We start from the raw sequence: 21,109 nt of genomic DNA, 5'->3' as shown, positions 1-21,109 counted from the left end.
TAGTTGGCAGCCGGTGTCAAGTGGAGTGCCCCAGGGGTCGGTCCTGGGGCCGGTTTTGTTCAATATCTTCATAAATGATCTGGAGGATGGTGTGGATTGCACTCTCAGCAAATTTGCGGATGATACTAAACTGGGAGGAGTGGTAGATACGCTGGAGGGGAGGGATAGGATACAGAAGGACCTAGACAAATTGGAGGATTGGGCCAAAAGAAATCTGATGAGGTTCAATAAGGATAAGTGCAGGGTCCTGCACTTAGGATGGAAGAATCCAATGCACCGCTACAGACTAGGGACCGAATGGCTAGGCAGCAGTTCTGCGGAAAAGGACCTAGGGGTGACAGTGGACGAGAAGCTGGATATGAGTCAGCAGTGTGCCCTTGTTGCCAAGAAGGCCAATGGCATTTTGGGATGTATAAGTAGGGGCATAGCGAGCAGATCGAGGGACGTGATCGTTCCCCTCTATTCGACACTGGTGAGGCCTCATCTGGAGTACTGTGTCCAGTTTTGGGCCCCACACTACAAGAAGGATGTGGATAAATTGGAGAGAGTCCAGCGAAGGGCAACAAAAATGATTAGGGGTCTAGAGCACATGACTTATGAGGAGAGGCTGAGGGAGCTGGGATTGTTTAGTCTGCAGAAGAGAAGAATGAGGGGGGATTTGATAGCTGCTTTCAACTACCTGAAAGGGGGTTCCAAAGAGGATGGCTCTAGACTGTTCTCAATGGTAGCAGATGACAGAACGAGGAGTAATGGTCTCAAGTTGCAATGGGGGAGGTTTAGATTGGATATTAGGAAAAACTTTTTCACTAAGAGGGTGGTGAAACACTGGAATGCGTTACCTAGGGAGGTGGTAGAATCTCCTTCCTTAGAGGTTTTTAAGGTCAGGCTTGACAAAGCCCTGGCTGGGATGATTTAACTGGGAATAGGTCCTGCTTCGAGCAGGGGGTTGGACTAGATGACCTTCTGGGGTCCCTTCCAACCCTGATATTCTATGATTCTATGATTCTATTAGCTCAGCTGCACTTTATTAGCTCAGCTGGTAGAGCTGCCTCCGATAGGTATTCAGCCCTAGAACTGCTTTTGGCCAGCAGGGCAAAGCCCCCCTCATAGGCACAGAGAGCATGGGATCCCCTCCAAGAGGTGCCAGAAGACTTGGACACCTTATAACACTGAGAAATATATGAATAGTGAGGGAGACAGTAAAATAAATATACATTTTACAGGCATTTCTCACCCACCCTTCAATTGTATAACTACATAAAGACTTGATTAAATAGAGTGATTAAATGACTTGCCCAAGGTTGCATAGTGAGCAGTGGCAGGGCTAGGAGAGTGAACTCAGCCTAAAGTAAGCTGGTGCCACCCCACTGCAAGTCCTTGGGCCAAAGCCAGGGCTATCACATTGGGGGGCAGAGAGAAGGGGCTGACATGCTATTTACAAGTTTCTCAAAAACTAGGAGCAAGTATGCATTGCAAAGTAACATAACTTGCACCAATCTGGCTCCAGTGGACATGCCAAGTGAATGTAACTTACACATCGAGGGAGCGTGACAGGAAAAGCAGTGAGGATGTGGATGGAAGCAGCTCACCCATATCAACTTTACCTCACACTCTCCTGTTTATGTCCCTGTGGAATTTGTTTTCCCAAGTCCCAGCTCCTATTTTCCTCTCCAAACGCTTTACAATGCCCCCTCTCCATTGTAGCTGCTACTGGATGGCTTTGAAGCCTACCTGAGTGATCCTACAAAAGAAAAGCCTTTACAGCCCGACCCACGTCAGGACGGATCTCTTCCCCATCTTCATTCTACTTCTCAAAATCACATGACTGAAAATAAGGTGAGCTGCTCTGAGTTAGCTGAACCAGATAAATGTGCTGGCTTCAGAGACCACCATATGAGACTCAGCGGGGCTTTACATGGTTTTTGTTCCTGTCAGTAGCTTGGCAATAGGAAGACACCCTATTTCCCCCTGCCACTCTTATCAGAAACTATAGCAAATAAGGTATGGGACCACTTTTTTATATATAAATCAGGCTGAAGCAAGTGCAATTCACCACCCCCAATAAAAACAGCCCTGCTTTCAGGAAGGGGTATTTCCAACAGCATTAACTATAATCTTCAGCTCAGTTATAAGAGCCTGTCAATAAAAATCTCTGCTGGAATGTTCGGTTGCCAAGATAAAGAAGGTGTTATCTGCGGCTAATCTCCAGTTACTTTGCTCCCAAGACTGGGGTGCATGAGACGAAGGAGGAACCATTAACTGGGGCAAATGCAATTTGGAAACTGACCAAGTTATGTACAGGATGCTCAAACCACAGCATAATACTCAGAGCACTTAAGGGGAAGATTGAAACGATGATGAGTCTCCAGGTTTCCATTACCCAGATCTGTGGCCAGATCCTAGATGATGAATTGGCTGGTCTCAAGAGACGGACGAGGATTAAGGGGCAATGGGAATAGAAAATAAACCAGAATTTGAGCAGAAAAGGACCAGTGAAATAATTGTGAAACACAGCAGCAGGCATTCTTGCTCGGTTGGTGTTAAATGAAACTTGTGGCACAGATTTTGATCCCAACTTCCCAGCAAATGTTTTCAAAGCTCGGTGATGTTACGACTCTCCTTTGAATTGGTGAGAATGTTAGAGGAAAAACAAGAGAGGTGCTGAAGATGCAAAGAAAGTCTTTAAAAACAGTGATGAGAATGGAAGATTGGCTATTGCCCTCTGTGGTGGAAATGAGAACTGGGATGGATTCTGGCCTATCTGCAAAATCCCACAGAAAGGAATGATGGGTATGGGAACTAGAAATCCAGACGCTTCCAGCTGCAGGTGTGATTGGTATATATTAACATGGCAACAACAGTGTTGACATGAGCCTGCGTTCTGACCTGATCATGCCCCATCCTCAGCCTCCCCGCTCCATTGCAGATTATCCCGGCCAGAGGCAAGAGCCATCGCTTAGACTATGTCTACCCTGCAATTAAGCTCCCGCGGTTAGCCCATGTCAGCTGACTTGGACTTGCGGGGCTCAGGCTGCGGGACTGTAAAACTGTGGTGTAGACATTCAGGCTTGGGCTGGAGCCCAAGCTCTGGGACCCTCCCCGCTTGCGGCCCCTTGATCCAGCTCTATCCTGGACTGCCCCCTCGACAGCTCTGGCTGTGGCAAATGGGCAGAGCATGTGCAGCTTTGAAGGAGCGGGGACTCAGTTTTGCACTGTAAATCTCTCCCTAGCTGTGACTCCCCCTAGTGACAGGAATTTTTCCCGGTACTCCTTCTTCAAGATCTCATCGCTACTGCAAGTTAAAATGACTGCCCGTTGGAGATTTAGTGCAGATTGCGTTACGGACAGGTGAATGTCCCTTTCATTCAACTCTTCACCTTTCCCACATGCTTTGCATGTTATTGTGGCTGATACCAAAGTTAAGCTCTAACATGGGGGGAGGGATAGCTCAGTGGTTTGAGTGTTGGCCTGCTAAACCCAGGGCTGTGAGCTCGATCCTTGAGGGGGCCATTTAGGGATCTGGGGCAAAAATTGGGGATTGGTCCTGCTTTGAGCAGGGGGTTGGACCTAGATGACCTCCTGAGGTCCCTTCCAACCCTGAATGTCTATGATTTATCTATGATATGCTGGCTCTATGCCTGCTGCTCTTAAAAGATTTTTGGAGTTCTAGCAGGAAGTGCATGCAGGCCAGCACTAGGACTGCTATTCATATGAAGCAGAAGGCTAAGATCCTGTGTTTTAGTGGTCCTACATGTTCGCTTGTTGGTACTTGCCTTTGTATTTAAAAAAAAATGTGGAGAAACTAAAGTTCTTGCTTAGCGCTATTTCCCAGGAACCCCAGACTGGTGTCATTAGGCCAGTCAGTGTTGTAAATAAATGTGTTTACATTTCCATGCAAATGAACTAGCATCAATCAACATTAAAGCTCAGAAATCAAGCTGGGAATGCAGAGTTAACCTGAAAACTCAGCTCTAATTCTGCCCCCTTGTGCTTAACCAAAAAAAGGCCATGAGCCCAACATATATAAAACTCTGCAGCTCACCCTTAATGGGAACTATATTTTAGATCTAAACAAGATGACAATGTCCCTTTAATACACTTGTGATACACACTTTTCAACCAAATATAACATGGGGTAGTGTAGGGAGGAATAAATGGCTCATAGTTGAAGGATCTGAATTGATCTACTTGATCAGCAAAGATTTAGAATCTGGATAATTTCCATAGAACATCCATGTGTTGTTTAATTTCCATTTAAGTGTCCTGGGGTTTATTTGGAATCCCTCCAGCATCCTGCTGACACATTTAAATGTCAGGAGATGATCTGCAAGACAAGAGTAGAATCCTGCGTGGCATGAACTGATCCTGAAGTGTCAAACATGTCATACCCGATAGGGTGTTTTAAGAGTCTAGAAAGGAGCCATAGGCCTGGGAGTTGTCTGATGTGGAAAGAAGGCTAGGATCAAAGCCATGGAGTTGGAACGAGTGCTGCTTGCATTTCCCCCCACCCTCTCGGGACTCTTGCTATAATTATGATAAAGAGAGCGCACAATGACATTTATGCCGGTGTGTCAGTAGACTGCACTAGGCGGCATTAGGTTTTACAACTAAAAAATTGAGAAAAAGTGAATGTAGAATTTTAAAGGACTTTTTAAAATGCTTGAGAGCCAAGGCTTTACTCTTTATACATTTCATCTAAAAGAAGCAACTAAGGTGTAGGTCCATCAGTGGAATACTTACTGCCACAGCTTATCATCTGGCAGACAGAAAAATAGCATCAAGACACCTCTAATAGTTATAAACCAGTGGTGTTAAGCAACTGGCCTTTTAGGAAAAAGAAAAGGAGTACTTGTGGCACCTTAGAGACTAACCAATTTATTTGAGCATTAGCTTTCGTGAGCTACAGCTCACTTCATCACTTCATCACGAAAGCTTATGCTCAAATAAACTGGTTAGTCTCTAAGGTGCCACAAGTACTCCTTTTCTTTTTGCGAATACAGACTAACATGGCTGTTACTCTGAAATCAGGCCTTTTAGGGTTAGTTCTGGCCCACCTGATAGAGTTATCCAGCCTGCATTGCACATTCAGATGCAGCCTCTCATTTAAAAACAAAGATCCAGGTCCCCAGTTGGTTTCAATTGGTATCGTTCCATTGTAAGCAATGGGGCTATGCTGATTTGCACCAGCTGAGGAGCTGACCTAGCATTTCGGTTTCTAACCCTTGTTGAGAGGACATCTCGCTGCATGTGAGCCAGTGTCAACAGCCTGAAACAGGGGGAAAAGGAACCCTGTCTCCATTTCACTGGGCTGACCAGAAATACACTGAGGTCTGACTTTCATCAGGGGCAGCTGATCAATACAAAGATATTGTTAAATTGGGAGCAGTGGAGGTCAGGACAACTGAGCTGACAATAAATGGAACAGAGAGCTTTAGATAGGTGAAAAGAGTGACAAAACTGGGATTTCAGGGTAAATAAGCAGAGCTCCCTTGAGTTCAGAGGAGCTTCATCAATTTGAAGGCCAAATTAGGAAGGCTTCAGGACCCGGACGATAGATTTGCACAGCCTTTGATCCTGATTAGGTGCTACGGTAATATAAGGCATGTTTTCAAGTGCAAAACGCTACAATACAGAATACTGAACAGCATCTTCCTATCACAATAAATGCACCTCTCAACCCGCCCAAACAATTAAAACTGCATTTTAGAGTCAGATATTTTGAAGGTTTAGCAACACGTAGTGCCACTGACTCTTTGAGAGAGATTTTAAAGTGGCAAAAATGAGCTCTCTACCTGGTCCCAACCTTTTAGACTTGGAAATCAAGCTAGTCTGATCCCTGTATGAATCCACTGCTATTATCAAGGCCAGTACCAAATAGGACCTTTCTGGAGTCAGCTAGCCAGCCAGTTAATTGGGGCACATTTTGAAAGCTAACAAGAAGGGCCGGCTGTACCTGCATGCACAAGGGAACCTAAGAGGGATAATTACTAGGTAGTTTCTTTCCATGAGGGCCTAAAATGTCCATATATTTGTAACAGTCACTCAACAATTACAGGGTTGTTACTGTGGTATTAGCCCATACACTGCCTCCTCCTGATGTGCATTAGAAGCTGTGCTTCAACCTTTTCTCCAGGCTGTGACTGTCCGCACTGTTGGGCTGTGGCACCTTTCCTCGGGTAGCCTTTTGTTGACTTTGGTGAACCAGGCTAGTTCTTCAGCTGCAGCTGAGAAGGGGTGGGAGATGCAAAGGTAGCTCCAAGTCCCAGTCCTGCAGCTTGGGGGCTGACCTAATTTAGAGCAGCTTGGGGGCTGCTCTAAATTCTGCTTAGCTGCCCACGCCCCCAAGGGACTATTCTAGCAGCCAAGAACTGCCAGAGCACGGCAGCACTATTCCTACACCCCCTTTTTCCAGGTTAACCCCCTACACAGTGGTCTGGGAGGGGATGGTGTGGGGTCACTACAGAGGCTCTATGCCATTTGGTGAACCCCCTTACTTAGGGGGAATCCTGGGTGGACTGTTAAGCCAGCTTTACAGCCCCTTTGCACAGCCAAAGCACACAGAGAGGTCAAGAATCTCGCCCAACATCCTCATGGGAGATCATCCAGCATGTATGTTTTGTATCAGAATAGTCAATAAAATCAAGCAGATTGCTACAATCCTGGGCTTTAATGACTGGCAGGCAACAGCAAGTTGGACTTTCTAAAGCAAGGAACACTGGACTGTCTCAGATGAGAACCTGCCTTATTTAAATGTGGGTATGTTTTGTTTCGAACACTATCATGAGTCAGACACTCCCGTTACAGAGAAGAGTCTCGAGTTACGGATGTGCAGGCTAGATACGTTTAGAAAGACCTCTCTAGCCACTGGTTGCATTTACTTTCTCCCTAGTGTGGTTCATGCACCTCTTTTTAACCAACATGACTATAACCATCCCCCGAACTCTGAAGCAGCGCTAGGGCGACTAGCCTCTGAACCATCACAGGATCTCAAGATGTCAGAATGTGTAAATCCCTGCAAGTATCCGAAGCCGGAGGAACGGTTGTGGGTGCTCACATGCTATGACTAATGGCAGTGAAGAGACGAAAAAATGCCTTTATCAAGGAGCCCATAGCAAGCTCATAATTACTGGAAGTTATGAAAACATTACACTCCAGCTAGCACAAACTATAGGCTACTTTTTGGACGGCACGTCTTCGCTAATCCAAACCGAAAGGGACCCCATCGTATTCAAAGCAGCCCTTTAAGAATCCAAGTGGCTCTGAAACCTTACCAGAGTTAAAACTGCCTTGGCAGGCAGGGCTGGCTGCTGGGTTGCTGAGTTGTCACTGGTTCACTCTTCATCCAGAACCTGGGGGAAATTTCCCTCCCCAACCGCAGCACTGGGCTGGCATTTTGAAAGCTGTCTTGTCATCACAGTAATGAGCTCAAGATCCTGGTTTGATCCAACTTGCCAGGATTCAGTGCAGACTGAAGAATCCAGCCTGGAAATTGTAGCTCTTCATGTCAAGCCGGACTGTCCTTAATGACAGCTGAGTTGTAGAGAGAGAGAGAATTGGACTATGGTCTTCCAGTGCCTTCCCACAATTCCCCCTGAAGGATGGACAAGCTCTCCTGGCCACAAGAATTCTGGTGCATCTCAGCACAAAGAAGCATGGGCTACGCCCCCACGCATGCTGTGCAGATGCTTGCCTCCGGGTTAGGATAACCCAGGCGCTCAGACCTGGTGCCAATCATGGTGTAGTAACACCATGACCTAAAAGGGCCCCCCCGGCTATTTTTTCCTCTCTGAAACTACTCCGGAACACCTGACTCAGGTTTTGCTTGCATAGGCAGGGAGGTACAGGCTGTTAGCAGGAGTGCAGAGGTAGGCAAAGATCTGCAAACTCCTCCTAGAACCTGTTTTGCCCAGAAAAAGGTAACAGTGTTACACATGAGCTCAGAGTGCATCACACCACCAGCAAACCACCCCAATTCCTAATTACATGGCATTTGCTAATGAAGGGCACGTTTTCACTGCAGGGATAACTTGGGTGATCAGCACCCAGGTCTGAGCACCCAAGTTAGCCTAGCCTGGGTGCAAGCTGACGCACTGCAAAGCCCTGCCCACATCACTTTGTCCTCACTGTCACTGCGCTCCTCTGTGGATGTTGCTCAGATTTCTGGGGGGTACATCCCACAGTCTTTGTGCTGCAGTAAGCGGATTCTTTCCCAGTGAGTTGTGGGAGACCTTGTCTGTCTATCTTGTGGGAAGGCACTGGAAAACAGTCAGCACCCAAGTGATTTACGTGTATCCTCACTGCAAAGCAGGCGGGTTATCCACCTGAGTTAAAGAGGCACCCGGACTCCAGCCCACACCCCTAAGATACAACAGCTAGCTCGGGCTGAAAGCACCACTAAATTTGGGTGAAAGAGGTGTGTGTGTAGGTGGGAAGGAGGTGAAAAGCAACACCCAGATAAGAACCTGAGTTCACTCTGCAGTGAAGACACACTTTAAAAACCTAATTCAGCACTCACGGAGGCCAAACGGGCTCAAGTCAGTGGAAGTTTCACCTGCACTAAAGATGCAGGATTGGGCCCAGACATCAGTAAAAAAGTTTTCACCAGCATGTTGTGTAGAAAGTCCTGATGTGTTCAGTGGTGCATTTATACAGGATTACGGTTGTCTTTTAGTTCACAGAGCTTCTCATGTAAACAACAAGGGAAAACAGTAAAACACCATCAGTCCTCACATAAAGTCCAGATATGAATGATTCCTTGAGGTCTAGACCAAACTCTTAGAAATGCAAGTGAGGAGCCCAGTGGAAGAGCATGGAACAGAACTGATATAATGTGCTGCATTCCCTTACGCACATGCTAACGACACCGCAGAGATTTGTATTACATGCTGAACAGACTCCTGAATGTGCTTGTTTGCTCACCTGAACCAAATATGCTTTGAAACATGTCTGCTTAAAAGGAGTTTAGAACACCTCGCACTGCCAAAATGCTGCATTCCTCATTCCGGTGAGTTTACGGGCCAGCGACGAAGCAATGCATGGATGTTGAAGAACTCCGAGCTCTCCTCAACAGGGAAGAATGATACACTGCTGCCACCATGAACCATAGCCATCCACAGGGTCTCTGTCTCTGCAATTCTGAGACCCTTGAGTTATGAAACCTCACCTCAGATGACACCAAACAAGGACAGCGATCATCTCAGCAAGAACAGAACAGTTGGCTGTGCATTAGGAAGGGTTAAGATAAGAAGACTTGCTGGTAGCAAAAAATTTTGTTTGACAAAAATCAGTCGGATTCAATGCAAAATTTCTACAGTTGGGGCACCAGCAGGTTTAAACTTCTGCAGCTCTTATGGCCTGCAAAGATCTGCCAACATTTTTCACATTCATTCTTTTAGGGCACTTTGAAGAAAGAAGTGCAAATGACACATACGAGGATCAAACAGGATGAAAATCAGCCATGTACCAGTGAGTGCACTGAGAGTACAGCTTCTGTGAAAAACAGACATGCGGAACCCTCCAAAAAAACCCAAAACAGGTTAACAGAGAAATACACAAAAGCTGCCCAAACAAAGTTCTTCACTGGAATGTTCCCTTAATCCTTTTAGCAGATGCCCTACATAAACCAAACCTGAAGCCGTACATTTTCAGCCAAGAATTAATTCAGGTTCTGGCCAAATGTAGCAATCCTGCTAATCCTATTAGAACAGTGTAACCAGATTGTGAGAAATTTACAAGGCCGGCTACATAAATCTGCCCTAACACGGTTCTATGACAGGATTGTGATTCCAATAAATCTCAAACCTAAACATTGTTATACACTTGGCGTTGTTGACGGTACTAGATTTAAGTGGCATGGATTGCCTCGCCAGCCTCTCACTGGTTTCAAATTTCATTGTCAACTGGGGAAAGCTGCTCCCAAATACTTGTCTGTTCACATTTGACCTTTGTACGCTTAGCAAAGATAGCGCTAAGCCTCAAGCAAAGGGAGGAGGAGTTCTGAAAGTTCTAATTGGGATATTGTCTAACACAGGCTTAGATCAACTGACATGCTCCTCATCCAATTCCAAGCTCCATTCTCATTTCCCCAGTGGGTAAACTGAGTCAGAAAGCTACCTGATGCCTCAGTGTTTATATTCCTAGTTTTATGTAGTCTGCAAGTCAGCTGCGGACTTGTGCTTGCACCATTTTGTCTGCCAACGCAGAAGCTATTCTTTTGAAAGTGGCACCAAAGTTACCTAGAAGCGATCAGTGCCATGCAGCTCAGAGCACCCCAACTGTTTTCCTACTAAGCACATCACGTCTGAGTATAGGAGCCCAGGAGAGAAGGCAGATGTGACACACACAGACACACTCACAGGCAGTACAGCATGGTACAGTGTTTAAAATCCCATTTTAAACCATCTCAGGGCCAGGGCGGTGATGCCATGGGGGTCTGGATCCCAGGCTCATTCCCTGAGACAGCAGGAGCTGGGAGCACGGTCAAATCTCGGAGGAGAAGAAAGGCCCTTATGCCGCTCTAGCGACGCCCTCTGGTGCTCACAAGGAGTGCCATGGGGAGGCTCCAGAAAGAGCAGCATCTTGCTGGAGGGAAGGTGGCTGTACTGTGAGGTCCTCACGGCAGACAGGAGCCCCCCTCCCCCACACACAGAAACACTTGCCACAAGCGGCCTGACAGGTGGTACCTCAGGCTGGGCCCTGCATCCGGCAGCCCTGGACCAGCAACACCTGCATCTACTGCAGATCAGGGCATGGGACAGTGTGCACTTGGCTATGGATCAGGAGGAACTAGACTTCCAGCAGCATGCAGACAATACCCGAGTTTAGATCACCTTCACCGCACACCACCTCCCAGCTCTCCGAGGGCTGGGTGGAGATCTCCCCCAGAGGGAGAGTACCTGGCTGAGGCTGCATGCTGGGAAGGTGGAGGTGATGCTGAGAGGGGAGAGGAAACCGCTGTAAAGCACTTGCCGTATATATAACGCCACCCTCTACTGAGGGTGTCTGCCCTCAGGTTGTTAGGGTAGTCAGTTTGCAGCCTTGATGTCCACTACTGCTGGACACCCAACCAGCAAGGCCCTCAAACACTGCTGTTATTCCCTACCTATGAGTGGCTAGGAAACTGCTGCTCTGTGGGTCAGATTCAGTCGCAGCCACAGTGAGCCACACAATCATGACTTCCAGGATGGATTACTGCAATTCTCTGCACCGAGGTAGGAGACCACTGATCTTAAAAAGCACTCCATTTGGTTCAGGACACATCATCCACTGCCCAGCACTGCAGGCTGCAGAAAGCACTTTGCCTCTATGCTCTGCTCCTATCACATGCTCCCTTTAATTAACAGGTCACATTTGAAGTTCCAGCCCTCACCTTCAGAACCCTCTGTTGAATAGGCCTAAATTACGCCAGGGACTGTGTCACCTTGTACCATCATCCCCCCTGACCCCCTCCTGCCCCCCCCCCACACACACACCATCCAGTGGCTCTGTGCATTCCCTGGGGTACTATCAATCCCAAGGCGAGGCTTGTAAATGGAGCAGACAGAGTTTTCCCACTGACTGGCCCATCAGCCTGGAACTCATTGCCAGAAGAGATGAGAATGACCCAAATGTCAGTGCCTGCAGAGCAACATGCCTGAGCCATGTTGTCTCTGACTGAACATTCCCGTAGTGTCTCCACTGACAAAACCCCCACAGCGGAGCCCAGCCCTGATGACAGAGAAGAAAGGGAAAATCGTATCTTGATCATTCAGTCCTGTTGGGAGTTGGTCAGGTGGCACAGTGATGGGTGCTCTGTGGGAATGTAAGGGAGAGAGAAAGAGAGAGAGAGAGAGAAGCAATTGTTGTCTCACATGTTCTGAAGACTGTGTTTCTACTATGCAAGTGTTTGGTGTGCCAAGTTAATTATTAATTTTAATCAGGAAATACAGTTCATCAAAAACTAGTTTCTCAACTGAACAAGTACAAATGTCATCCTGGCAGCTTTAGATGTGAACAATTCAAATTTACACAAAAGCAAAATGTGCAGAGTTGGTCATTTTGAAGTCTTTCCACAGAATCCAAGATCTCATTTAAAACAAACAAAGCGTCTAGCCCTTCTGAATGCAGAGACTGCAAATCAGTGACTGCATTCCTCTTACGCTGAGGCAGAGGTGCAAACTATCAAATTTAGTTAATAATGTCTTAATTGAAGTTTAAGTATGACAACATAAATTCAAACACTTAACCATTTCCCTTCTGAGACACCCAGATAATGCCCTGACTTCTGTGTCTAGACGTATAGGCTACGGGCTTATCTACACACCAACTGGAACCAAAATAACAGAATCTGTGTCACAGACATGCACTGAAATAACTAGAAGCCCTACTTCCTGATGTTCCAGTCGAATCAAGGAGGAATGGTTAAAATACAAGCACCTTGAAGCCACACCCGAGGTGCAGAACACTACAACATCCCATTCCAAATAGTGTCCTGTTTAATCTGTTCTCAAGTCTCCATAGTGAAGGGGCCTTTATCAGCAGCCTTGGTAGATTATTGCATCAGCCAATTTCTCGTAATGGCAAGACCATTCCCTTAACATCCAACCTAAACTATTCCTTCCTTAGCTTCAGGCCATGCATGGCTCCTTGATCTATCCTTTTCTGAGATCCTTTGTTTGAATTTCAGAGTAACAGCCGTGTTAGTCTGTATTCGCAAAAAGAAAAGGAGTACTTGTGGCACCTTAGAGACTAACCAATTTATCTGAGCATAAGCTTTCGTGAGCTACAGCTCACTTCATTGTAGCTCACGAAAGCTTATGCTCAAATAAATTGGTTAGTCTCTAAGGTGCCACAAGTACTCCTTTTCTTTTTGTTTGAATTGCTATCTCCAAAGGTAATGTTGCATTGTGGTCTTGTACAGTGGGAACTGACACAAAAGAGTTGAACGTGCCACCTTGGAAATGAAAGGCAAACGTTTTATTAATAAAATACCACTTTGGAGCCAGTGGATAAAAAGCCTTTTCTTCTGGCTTGGTATTGTAGATTTTGGATGGATCCAAAACAAAAAAAACTGAAGCCTAATACTTATTGACACCTCAAAGTTTAACGGTCTGGATCCAAATAATTTCTCAGCCCAACGTAGGCCCTGATTCTGCAATGACTGAAGTTTGCATCCTTACAGGGGATTGCACCAAGAGACACAATAAGCCCCAAAGGGGGAACTTTTAAACAAATGAGGTTAGAAATGGCATGAAGAGTGAAGGCAGGAAAATAAATGAGACAGACCAAGTGTGGTGACTGTTTCAGTCTTTTCACACTCCCAGAAGTTATACAGCGCTCAGAAAAAGCAAAAGGGATAAAAAAGACACAGAACACCACCACAGGGCTAAAAGCACTATATAGAGTATGTTCAAGCCAAAAGTATCATTTCAAAACAGGAGAGGCAGCCCAAATTAGTAAAGAACAGACGCCTTTGGCAAATACAGTATGACAGAGCCATAAAAATAATGATTAAGAGGAAGTAGGAAGAACAACCACAGCCAAAGAGCAAAACCTCTCGGAAAGCAAGGGCTAAATGATTTCTTTGCACCCCAAAGGATGGCAAGGAAATAGCTGCCCTAGATTTTCTCTTTGCAGTTCACGAAGATGATGCAATGTCAGAGATAGAGGTCTCAAAGGAGAACAATTCCCAACATTCAATTACAATACCAAGCCAGTGCCTAGGGGAAGAGTTCATCTGAGACTTCTGTGAAAACTGAAGAGTATAGGACTCAGCTACTAGACATGTATAATTCATATCAGGAGTCCCCTCATCCCCGATTCGAGGCCCAATCTGCCCACTCCAAAAAGAATGTATCAGGAAGGGAGGGTATTGAAACGCTGGTGTTAACTGGATGGGAGCTGAAAAAGGCTGGGGAAGAGAGCTATGGGGGGGGAAACAGGAGGAAGCAGCCAAACCTACACATAGACAACTGGGGAGAAGGGAGATGATGTGGCGAAGGGGAGGCTGGAGGATTAGGGGAAGGAAGCTGAATTGGAGCTGGTGGGCTCTTAGCAGAAGCCCTATCAACAAGCCAGCCAGCACTGCAACATCAAAGGGTTTCTGTGCTTCCAGAGTGCCACAATAACAGTGCAGAAACATGCAGGACTAAACACAGCTCCCTCTGGCACAAGAGACTAACACCGTACCTGTCCTTCAGAAAGGTGCTAAGGGTGACCCAGGGAGTTATAATTACAGGGTAGTACGAACAGCAATAAAAATAGTGCAGAGCAGCGAGCGGGGTTATAAAACACAGACTGCACAGGAGCGTAATACAATATGAACAAACTAGCAAGGCTTCTGTGTGGGGAAATCATGTCTCTCTGACCTGCCTGAATTCCATTAAAGTAATAAAAATCGCCTACAAAGAAGACAAGTGGGGGTGGGCCCTTGTTTGCTTTTCTGTCATGTATAAAAATTCGGTGGTAGTGGTGTGTGTATGTGTTTTTCGTTCTCTTTCTTTCTTTCTCCCCTGGAAGACTATATGGATAACTGCAGCACTAATAGGATCATAATACCTGGGTCCCCATTCAAGTGACACATGATTAGAGGAGGAGTGATTTCTAGTCAGCCTGTTAAAACCAAGATCTGTAATTAACACACAACTAACACAGCTGCCTGAACAAACAGTCATAACAAAGCTCTTGTGCTAAAGATGTACAGTATCAATAAAGGCCAAGAGTCCAAAAATCAACAGGCCCCTCGAAAAATACATATTATATATATCAAGAGACTGGCTTAAAAAACATGCGGTTTGGTTTTTTTAAATAATACATTTGGGCTTCTTTTTCTTTGCCTTCTGGAGTCTGAGCCTTCAGGGCACATTCTTGTCACATTTTCAAGCTTTTCTCTGCAACCACCAGGCTACACTGTGTTTGTCAAGGCAGGGGTCAGCAACCTGCAGCATGCTGATTTTTAGTGGCACTCTGCTGCCAGCCAGGATCCTGGCTGCCAGCCCCACTAAGCCCGCTGCCGGCCTGGATGGACGGAACCCCGGGCCGGCACCGGGCTGAGCAGGACGGGACCCCGGCTGGCAGGGGCCAGCGGACGGAACCCCAGACCGGCTGCGGGCTGAGCGGGGCCAGCAGCCTGGACTCTGGCTGGCAGGGGCTGGTGGACGGAACCCCAGACTGGCAGTGGGCTTAGTGGCTCAGAGCGCTGCCAGTCTGGGGTTCCGTCTGCCACCCGCGCTGCCAGTCTGGGGTTCTGCCCGCCAGCCCTGCCAGTCGGGTCCCAGCTGCCGGCACCGCTCAGCCCGCTGCCAGCCCAGGGTTCCGTCCATCCAGGCCGGCAGCGGGATAAGCAGGGCTGGTGGCCGGGACCCCAGACCGGCAGCACGGGCGGCAGACGGAGCCCCAGACCGGCAGCGGGGTCCCAGCCGCCGGCACTGCTCAGCCCGCTGCCAGTCTGGGGCCCCTGTAAATGTAAAATTTATTACTGGCACGCGAAACCTTAAATTAATGAAGACTTGGCACACCACTTCTCAAAGGTTGCCGACCCCTGGTCTAAGAAAAACTGAGCTTCTCATGGAATCACTTGATTCTAGCAGCTGAGGCTTGAAGAAACATCGTGAGATTCATGAAGAAATCATGAGACCTGGCAATACTGGATTTCACACCTCTACCCAGAGGGAGCGCCTCCCAAAAAACCCTCGCACAAAATAGGAAAGACTGTGTGTTTATGATATTTTTGAGAAGAAACACACACAAAACAAGCAAAAACATACTTTGTTTGAGAGTGGATATACTTCTTTGTTCACCATAAGGCAGTAAAGAAAGGGCACAAACTGATTTTCCCCCATTGCAGGTCACCTTGACCAGTGCAGTGCATACAGGAGAGACAAAGGATGCAATCACACAGGCAAAGTCACCATCTCTGGGGCCATAGGCAAAGTCCTATCGTGAATTAAAAATTGCTCAGAGAGTAGAATAAATGGCCATTTCTCAGCAAAGAAGGGGTTAATAGTGTGGTGCCTATGCGGTATGCATCAAGCGATTTAGAGCCTCATTGTGCCCAGCCCTGGACAGGGGGGGAGGTGGGGAGAGAAGTTGCCAGGAGCCCTCACCTCCATGCTCCAAGCAGGGATGGGATGTGAGTTTTTCACCCACATTGGTACTAGACTCCCCGATATGTGCAGGGAGGGGACAGGATGAGTCCCACTCAGGGACCCTGGGGAGAGAAGGGAAGGTGTATCACAGTAACTGCATTGGCTGGAGCGCTGCGCCTGCCCAACCACTCCCTCCCATCTACCATGGCCCTAGTTGAGGGCTGCGTCTCCCAGATCTGTGTTCACAGGTTCTCCAGTAGGGAGCCCCTGTATTCAAATATTTGTCCTTATTAGACATCCTCAGAGTTGGTCGCTCCACGTCAAACACCGTTTTCCTCTTACCTGGGAAAAATTCAGCCCATTCAGTGGATGGCACTGTTCCTCCACTTTCTCCACAGCCCCGGTCTGCTTCCTCAGGCGCTCGGCTTCCTGGGCCAGGTAGAGATCCAAGACAGGGACGCCACGCGACTTGATGTCCACCTCGGTCAGAGAATTCACCATCAGCATCACCCACACAGGTCTCTTCCGTTCCCAGTTCCCAGCGATGGCATTGAAGAGATAGTCAGCATAGAGCCCTTTGCCCCGCTGGTCCGGAGTCATCCACGAAGGCATCATGAGCTTGACGTACTCCAGGTGGCGCTTGAGCCGGCGGTAGATGTCCCGGGGGAGCACGTCCTGGAGGTTCTCGCCTTGTGGCAGCAGCTGGCAGCTGGTGAGAGCGGAGATGGTGTAGGGGTCTGTAAGGTCCAGTTCAAAGTAAACAATGTGGCTGTGCTGGAAGGCCTTCTTGGAGTTCTCAGGGATGAAATCCCAGACCCGGGTGTACGGGACATGGATGGTGCCAAAAAAGTAAGATGGGGGGTCTCTCTTTATAGTCCACAGGAAGGAGTTAAGCTCGCTTTGCTGAAGGGAAGAGAAACACAGCCGAGTAAACGAACAATGGCCTGCAGGCTGGAGAGGAGGGAGGGGCATGGGGAGAAAAATCACACAGACGGGGAGAGGAGAGAAATACCCACGGCAAGTGACATAGGCTATAAATAGTTACATTGTTTTAATATGATCTGCCTCACGCCGGCAAGTCTGCACCCCAAATACAATGGGCCACACGATGTTGCTGGCCAGTAGAGTTACTCTCGGTGCCCACAGGAACGGTCTCTCCTTCTAAAGGAAGGCAGTGTTGTTTAGTGGTAGAACATGGAGCGGAGACTTAGGAGACCTGAGTTCTATTCCTGGCTCTGGCCAGCTCCCGGGGGGAATCACTTCACCTCTCCATGCCTCGGTTTCCCTGTCTGTTAAATGAGGATAATGAGACAGACCTCCTTTGCGAAGTGCCTTCAGACCTACTGATAATCAGAGCTAGGCACTATTAACAAAGGTGGACCTGCCACGCTTTTGGGACCGTGGTTGTTTTTTCAGCTTGTGAGATTCCTTTGGTAGTAAAATCCCCCCTGCCTTACTCGGGTTTTTCTTTGTTTTTTAAAACACTAAAACCCCATTTTCATTATTTTTTTAAAAATAAAACCAGTGGCTCTGGCCTCTCCATCTCACAGCAAAACCCAAGTGACAGACACTTCAGCCCTGCCGTTGACGACAACACTGCCTGCAGATACCAGCCAGGGAGCGGAATCTACGTTAGCCAACCTCCCCCAGCCAGAGTGGGTCAAATGCGGCCATTGCTTTGGTGAAGTCGATTCGCTGCCACTATCTCCACCCTTCAACCTCTCCATCAGGAAAAGCCCATGTTTTTAGCATCCATGGATGATTTCTGAGGCCCTCCAGGAGAAAGGAAACATGCATGGAGACAGAAAACTTTCATCCAGGAAACAGCCTGGACACAGCTTTTTGTGATGCAAATCTGTTTGGTGAGGGAATGCCCTTGCCAAGCTTCACATCCTTGGAGAACTTCTGAGTCAGCACATAACATGAAAAATAAACAGGCAGGTGGATAAGGAACATACTCAGATAATAATTTGGAAACACAGGCTGCACAGGTGGCTGATGCCCATCCCTGACCCCTCGGCGTAACCTATCTCAGCACAGCTTTGGGAGAAAAAGGCAATTACTTTAGAAGACAAAAAAGGAAGCTAGAATGCTGCCTGAGAGCCAGACCTGGCCCACAGTTCCAACAAATGTTTTTTGAAATAGAGAAAAAACTTTTACATTTATTTTTTAAAAAACATATGGTTTTCAGATGCCTTCAAACTCTTAACTGCACAGCTTAGTTACTTTAGTAGCAACAAACCTTAGAACTAGTTCTAAAAAGATCCTGCCCTGTGGTGGCTTAGATTTCTGTCTGGTTCTCAGACGTCACTGTGTTTGTTTTAATAGAGAATGATTTAAAGTGTTCCCCTAGAACTGACCATAACATCTCAAAGAATCCTAGAGGGTAATGTTGTATCAAGCCTTTGAGTGGTCTATGGCATGACAGTAAATATATATGGTGTCACCACGTCTTCAACGGCTTCACTTGAAGGAGCTACATCAGTTCACGCCAGCTGATGAGCGGGCCCAGGTAATCTACAATCAGAGTACACAATGGGGTCGGTGCTGCTGTAAGAGGCAATCTGCTCCTGATTGTCTGCCCACAAGCAGGGAAGCACAAAACATCTGGAATCTCCACCCCATCCCTGCCCGGCAGGAAGATCTGGTTATCGAATGTCTGGCTCCAACAGGGGCATCCAGACACTCAATTCAAACATACGGTCAGCTTTCAGCCAAAAAGATTGCCCTAGAGCTGGGGTTAGATTTACGTGTGCGTGGATGTTGAGCTTAGATGCCTTGCTCTGGCTGGTAAATGCAGAACAGGCTCCTTAGAAGACTTATTGGAAACACATTGCCTATGCATTTCCAGTGGAAACCTAGGGCCAGAAGTTAATGTGAAAGATAATTCCACAGTGGCTCATCCCAGACAATGGTTTCTGAGAATGTTCTCTATCAAACACAGCTCCAGATCACAGCACTCCTCAGCTGAAAACTCCAGCACGTCCACTTTACTGTCACCCAGAGACTAGGTCTCCAAATCAAGTGAGGACTGCAGTGTTCTGAGGCAAAGTTACACGCATGCCGAAGAAGTGAAAGGTGCATCCCACAGCTGGCATGGGACATTGGAATACGTTACGGACACACATGCCACAAAAACCACTCTATTCCTGAATTAGCTTTTCTGGCATGTTGGGATTCCTCTGATTTCTCTGTCCTCAACTCCCTCATCCTGCAGGAAGCTAAACAGGAGCAAAGGGGTCCAGCTGGCCTGAAGGAAGAGGCTAGAAAAATACAACAGACCATGAGATGCTAGATGAAGAAAAGAGGAAGGAGAGGGCAGGGACATGAAAAGAATGTGAGGAAATGACTATGGAAAAAGAAAGTGAAAGGAGCATGAATGAGGAAAAAGCAAGCAGAGAAAGTAGAGGGGGGAGGATAGAGAGGGTGGTTTAATAGAGATGGAAGAGGTTTGACATAGGGAAGGGACAGAAATATGTAAAGTAATAACTAACAGAAGATTGAAAATAGACATGGAGCAAAGCCCAATTTAGCACTTGCCCTGACTTTAGCAGGCACATGTTCACATCCCCTTCCTGAATAGGGAAGCTTTTCTGAATCCATGTGCTTAAGGTCCAATTATTTTAATGGAACTTAAGCACAGGTTTTAAATTAAGCACGTGGGTTACTGCTTTGCTGAATGAGGATAGTCTGATGAATCAAAACCTAAGTGAGATAAGTGCCGTGAATAGAAAGGGGAGGTGAAAGAAGATTGGGCTGAGGAAGATAAACAGAATGCTAACCACAATTAAACAGAGAAAACAAAACAGACTAGAAAAGCTGGAGGAAAAACTGCGCCAGGGGACAGAAAGGAACTAAGAACACTAGTAAGGGAGGCCATTTTAAAATGAATCTGTGGGAAGTTTGATGGCTCAAGCACTGGAATCTCCTTTACACTAAAGTCCCCTCTAATGTAATTTACACCCACTGTAAGGTCTCTCTGTGTTTCCAGAGCAGGCTTTAGTGCGAGGAGAATCTAGCCCCAAATGTTTAAATATCAGGAGAGAGAACTGTGTAGAAGTAAGCCTGGAAGACCAACAAGGAGATTTTCAAAAACACCAATGATAGGCACCTAACTGCTATCAGTGCTTTAGAAAAATCTCCCCAATCCCCCAGGTGGTTACAGGAGACCTTCCTGGGCAAGGGAATGTCATTCTGTATCAGGAGCAGTTTGGTTTGGAGTAAGTGTTGACTGGGTATTTGCTGCAGTGCTGATGCTTCATTTCCCAGTGTTTGACAGTCATTCTGATTTATTTTATTTTTGACTTAATGAGAATCCACTCATCCAGGATGTGAAATCCTTACAAATGGGCTACTCACCTGTAGTAAGGAAGGAGGCTTTCCCCAGGCAGAGTGTCATCAACTTCTGCACAGCCTTAACCTTCACTAAGAATAGTACGCTCAGGGTGCGACTTGCCAGAGTGTTCAATGTTGATTTAACTCTTCTCCCGCTGAAGTCTATGAGAGTTTTTACCGTTGATTTCAGAGGTAGGGTGGGATTTTCCAAAGCACGCACCATAAGCCTACATTTCAAGGCCAAGATTTTTTTTTTGTAATGGGTGCCTACGTTTAGGCATAAATACATGGCCTGATTTTCCAAGCGCAGAACACCCAGCCGCTCCCATGAAAATCAAGGTGATTTTCAAGTTGACGAGGTCTCTTTAAAGAGTGTAATATCCTTTTATTTACCAGCATTTTAATTTTATAGAGGACTAAACCAGTTATTAGTTAATAGGGAAAATGCGAGGGAGACGTTAATGTGGCAAGAAAACAAATGGAGACAAATGGAAGCCACAGAGGAGGAGTGACAAGTGGTGTCACTTACTAGCTGCAAGCGAACAAAAAGACAGGAGAGCAGCCATAGCTATGGAGGGGATTGAAAGGGCATCCTTTGCTTTAAACAGGTCTGATCTTGTATGTGACAGGCAATGCACGGGAGGAGCCAAAGCTAAAAGGGATTTTAGGGAAAGAGTTGCCTCTGGCTAGCTTAAAATTTCATTGGCTCA

The 21,109-nt window shown here is 46.8% G+C and overlaps 1 protein-coding gene across 2 annotated transcripts in view; it reads right to left on the bottom strand.

The window, feature by feature from the left end:
* Nucleotides 1–21,109, bottom strand: part of LOC141987831 (metalloprotease TIKI1-like) — a 108,914-nt gene that overhangs the window by 78,765 nt on the left and 9,040 nt on the right. For both annotated transcript variants that reach the window (XM_074953618.1, XM_074953619.1), the window contains exon 2: nucleotides 16,407–16,967. In XM_074953618.1, coding sequence (XP_074809719.1) covers nucleotides 16,407–16,967 — 561 coding nt within the window. The remainder of the gene's footprint in view (nucleotides 1–16,406; nucleotides 16,968–21,109) is intronic.

This window comes from Natator depressus, chromosome 5 (assembly GCF_965152275.1).
Source record: "Natator depressus isolate rNatDep1 chromosome 5, rNatDep2.hap1, whole genome shotgun sequence".
Classification (NCBI taxonomy): domain Eukaryota; kingdom Metazoa; phylum Chordata; order Testudines; family Cheloniidae; genus Natator; species Natator depressus.
The sequence above is the reverse complement of the archived record's forward strand: the minus strand, read 5'-3'. Positions and strand labels throughout refer to the sequence as shown.